General features: G+C 41.1%; 1 protein-coding gene across 1 annotated transcript in view; it reads right to left on the bottom strand.

Moving 5' to 3' along the window:
- Positions 1–336: 336 nt before the first annotated feature.
- Positions 337–4,444, bottom strand: part of LOC112079067 (START domain-containing protein 10-like) — a gene marked incomplete at both ends in the record, with an annotated part of 9,671 nt that continues 5,563 nt past the window's right edge. The window contains 1 exon segment of the mRNA XM_070442219.1: positions 337–454. Coding sequence (XP_070298320.1) covers positions 337–454 — 118 coding nt within the window.

Here is a 4,444-nt window from a genome sequence, read left to right as displayed (position 1 = left end):
AGAGAGAGAACAAGAGAGAGAGAGAACAAGAGAGAGAGAGAGAGAGAGAACAAGAGAGAGAGATGCGGGACTGTCCCTGTCCTCCAGATGCAGTTACTATGGCAATTTCTGTTGAAAGAAGGTCCTGAGTATGAATCATTCATTAACTCTCCAAGCACATTAACCACCTGGTGGCKCCTGAGAGGACGGCTCATAATAATGCCTGGAATGGAGTCAATAGAAYGGTATCAAACATGTGGTTTCCATGTGGTTCATACCATTCCATYGACTCCATTCCAGCCATTACTAYGAGCCGTCCTCCCCTCAGAAACCTCCACTGAGTCTTGTGTGTATTACCTTTTGGGTCCACGTGTGCCAGGTAGGTAAGAGTGCAGTGGTTCGGTCCATGGCTCTGGATCAGGTAGCCAGTCTGGATGGACACAGCTCGTACCATGTCCTTCTTTGGGGGGTATTTCTACAGGAACAATGGAACAGCCCTAGTTAGCACAGAACACCCCTATCTGAGGAAATGGTCTCAACCACTGACACTTAGTTCAATTGCTGTAAATACAATTGACTCCAGATATTTGGGTTTGTTTTGCATGAGTGCACAATACAGCCAGAACATGCTGTCACGACTTCCGCCGAAGTCGGCTCCTCTCCTTGTTCGGGCGGCGATCGACGTCACCGGCTTTCTAGCCATCGCCGCTCCATTTTTCATATTCCATTTGTTTTGTCTTGTTCCATACTACACACCTGGTTTTCATTCCCTAATCACACTGAATGTATTTAGTCTTCTGTTCCCCTCCATGTCTTTGTGTCAAATTGTTTTGATGTTATGTGRGTATTGTTACGCGCCAGACTTTTGTTTATGTTCCGTGTTTGGGCACGTTTTATGTACTTATCTGCTTTCGTTTGGACCGGAATAAAAAAGTGCACCTGTCAACTACACTCTGCTCTCCTGCACCTGACTTCGCCTCCAGTACACACCCTTAACACATGCAAATATCCAAAGCAATTCAATCAAAATTAATTTGAATTAAAAAAAAGATGAACTGCCCTGCACTTAAACAGAGTTTAAATGTAAAAGATGATATTCACTTATCAAGAGTTTACTGCACAAAGTAATACATATTGTGGCGTAAAGTGACTTCTCATCTCCTCTCTGTAGATCTACAGCTCTGTCATTGTACCACCTGTCTCAAATCCCAATACCTCTCACTAAAACCCAATAACTCTCCCTCTCACTAAACCCAATAACTCTCACTCTCACCAAACCCAATAACTGCTTCACATACTTGAAGATGGAGGCCTTGTATATCCGCCATTGCAGTTTTATTGACTGTTGTAGAGTATTTATGGTAGTAATGACTCATTGGATATACAGTTACCGACGTCAAAAAGTTTGGGACACGACCCTACTCATGTGTGTCAACGGGTTTTTCATTTTTTAAAACCTATTATTTTAGAGATAATAGTGAATATATAAAACTATCGAAACTAACACACATGTGAATCCATAGTACGTAACCAACAAAGTTGTTAAAGAATCAAAATAGATTTTAGATTCTTCTAAAGTAGCCCACGACGCTTTGTCATTGACCGACAACTTTGGCGATCATCTCTTGGCATATTCTCTCAACCAGCTTCACCTGGAATGGCATTTGTCCCAAATCAGTCGTTGAAGGGGATTCCCCACACAGTGCTTGAGCAACTTGTTGGGCTGCTTTTCCTTCACTCTGCCGTAGGTCTCAACTTCTTTCGAAACATCTCAATTGGGTGAGGCGGGGGATTCTGGATGGGCCAACGCGTCATCTGATCGCGAGCACTCAACATCGACATACTCCTTCTTTGGTCACATCATAGACGCTTACAACAGGCCTGGAGGTGTTTATTGTAACCTGTTAAGCATAGGATGTTATTGTCCTGTTGAATGAAACAAATTGATAGTCAAGGGGCTAAGCGCAAACCAGAATGGCTTATGGTATCAGCTGGCAGAATATCTTGTAGGTAGCCATGCTGGTTTAAGGTGTGCCTTGAATTCTCATTTATCATCTGACGAGTGTCACTAGCATAAGGGCAAAACCAAATTTCCCCAAAAACCCCCTTTCCTCCATGCTTCACGGTCGGAACTACACGTGGAGATCATCCAATTCAATCTACATCTGCGTCTCACAAAACCGGCGGATGGGACCAAAAATACTCAAATTATGGCTCATGTAGACCAAGAAGTACAGATTTCCACCGGCTTAATGTCCATTCGCTTGTGTTGTCTTGGCAAAAGGAAGTCTTTATCATTTCTTATTTGGTGTATTTTAGTAAGTGTTTCTTACTGCAGCAATTAACCCATGACAGGCACTGATTCACGCAGTCTTCCTCTCGAACAGTTGATGTTGAGATTGTGTCTGTTACTCTTTTATAGTCTGACATTATTTAGGCTGCAATCTGGAGGTGTGCAGTTCAACTTTCTATGAACTCATCTCGTGCAGCAGAAGGTAAGTTCTGAGGACTTCACTTTCCTGTGGTCGGTTCCTCATGAGAGGCCAGTTTCATTTTCAAAAATACTTAGCGCTTGATGTGTTTTTTGTGATGCACGTTGAAGGAAAACTTATATTACCAAAAAGCCTGTGGAACCCTTCTTATTCTCTGATTTTCTTTTGTAATTTTCCAGATCTGAGTGACCTTCTCGTTACCGTCTAAAAATTGAACTGATGAGATGGGGGACTGCTTGTTTCTCGCTATTGTTTTGGCTGTTCATGGTGCCATTAATATGGAAGACAATATAACCAAATAAGGGCTATCTCTGTATAACCCCCGTACTTTCCCGCGGGATTGTCCAACACACTCGATAATGCCCCACACGTTCTCAACCCATGCAATTTTTGCAAAGCCACATAGAACAGAAGCAAAGGAACGCTACAAGAACAAGAGCATTGCCTAAACAAATTGTTTTTACTACTGTAATCAATCGCACCCTGTTAAATTGACAAATTTGAGCAATTACGGTGGACTACTGCCTGAAAGCACCTGCATTTGGTCTGAGAGCCCAATGGCGAAAATTGAGTGAGCAATGCTAGCCATACCCCAAGCAAAGGGTGGCTTACTATGAAAAAAGGGTCAATCTCAAATGTAAAAATACGCATTTGATTTGCTTTAACACTTTTTTGGGTACTACATTGATTCTTATATGGTTGTTTCACTAGTTTTGGTATTGTCTTTCACATATTTACATTCTTACAATAATTAGTAAAAAAAATAAAAAAGAAAAGAAAACAGCCTGGTCTGAGTAGAGGTTCAAGTTCCTTTCGTCTTCAATATACTGCCGTGATATCCCACAACTTATTCGCACTGCAGTGCGGGTACAACCCTCTGCAGTAACTGGATCACTGATGACATCAGCTGTGGCGGAAGCTTAGACCCAGTCATTGACATCGCGATCATGCGTGATTCAGCAGTTCTGCCTCTCCAAGATCTCGAGCACAAGGTTCTCTATCTCTTGTGACTGTGCTTCAATGCTCCACTTTATCGATTCACTTGGGAGGCACTGTTAGGTATACCTGTGGTTTCTATCATTGACCGACGCTCATCTTAACATAAAGATACTTATAATTAACACTAAATGCACCCATCCAAGCACTAGAATTTTTGACCCAAAGCGTAATTTCGACAAGCCCTCTTGCATGACTTAATGGACAAACACCAAGCGTAAACATACATAACAGAAACATGAAAAGGGAGTGACACAGCCCATCCATTTCTTAAAGTCTTCATGAGTTTGGTACCCGAAGTAGTTAGTTGACGTCAAACTAAAAACTAAACACGGTCAACTGTTTTCTACCAGTGAGCAAGCTAGGCACTCTGTTTCCGAGAAGACACCATAGAAAGTTGCAAAAGCCGGGGGCGGACATGGTGGGGACATGACGTTTCCTTAATTGTTTGGCTTTTGTGTGTGAATGAAATCCCAGTGAAGCTCTTATATTTGTTCGTTTGAATGGAAGAGCAATGACCCTTGTTCCAAAGCACCTATTTCAGGAAACAGTTAAATTTCTTTTCAAAAACAATTGTTTGCATGTTGCTCAACATCTTTTGTTACTTTACATTTGACCAAACACTAATTGTTAGATTAACTATTTTTTTTAACTCATGCTAGTAGTTCATCGGTGCTACAGGACAATTTTACTATTCTATATTTGGATATAAGAAACGTTGTATATTTGTTTCTTCTGCATTTTTTCTATGAGGCTCTCTATTAGTACAGTTTCTCAACTACTAAGTTAGCAACAATTTGTAAAATATATTTGAAAAATTATAATTAAAAAGTCACCCTATGTGATTACTGTATCACACCAGAGTTTTGAATTATGTATGAATGCTAAATCAAAGATCGATGTAATTGGCAATTTCGAATATTGGATTATTCTATTCCCAGACAGGTCAGTGTTTCCTGACTGCCGGTGCACGCACC

The sequence above is a fragment of the Salvelinus sp. IW2-2015 genome, unplaced genomic scaffold (assembly GCF_002910315.2).
Source record: "Salvelinus sp. IW2-2015 unplaced genomic scaffold, ASM291031v2 Un_scaffold6832, whole genome shotgun sequence".
In the NCBI taxonomy this organism is placed as follows: domain Eukaryota; kingdom Metazoa; phylum Chordata; class Actinopteri; order Salmoniformes; family Salmonidae; genus Salvelinus; species Salvelinus sp. IW2-2015.
The sequence above is the reverse complement of the archived record's forward strand: the minus strand, read 5'-3'. Positions and strand labels throughout refer to the sequence as shown.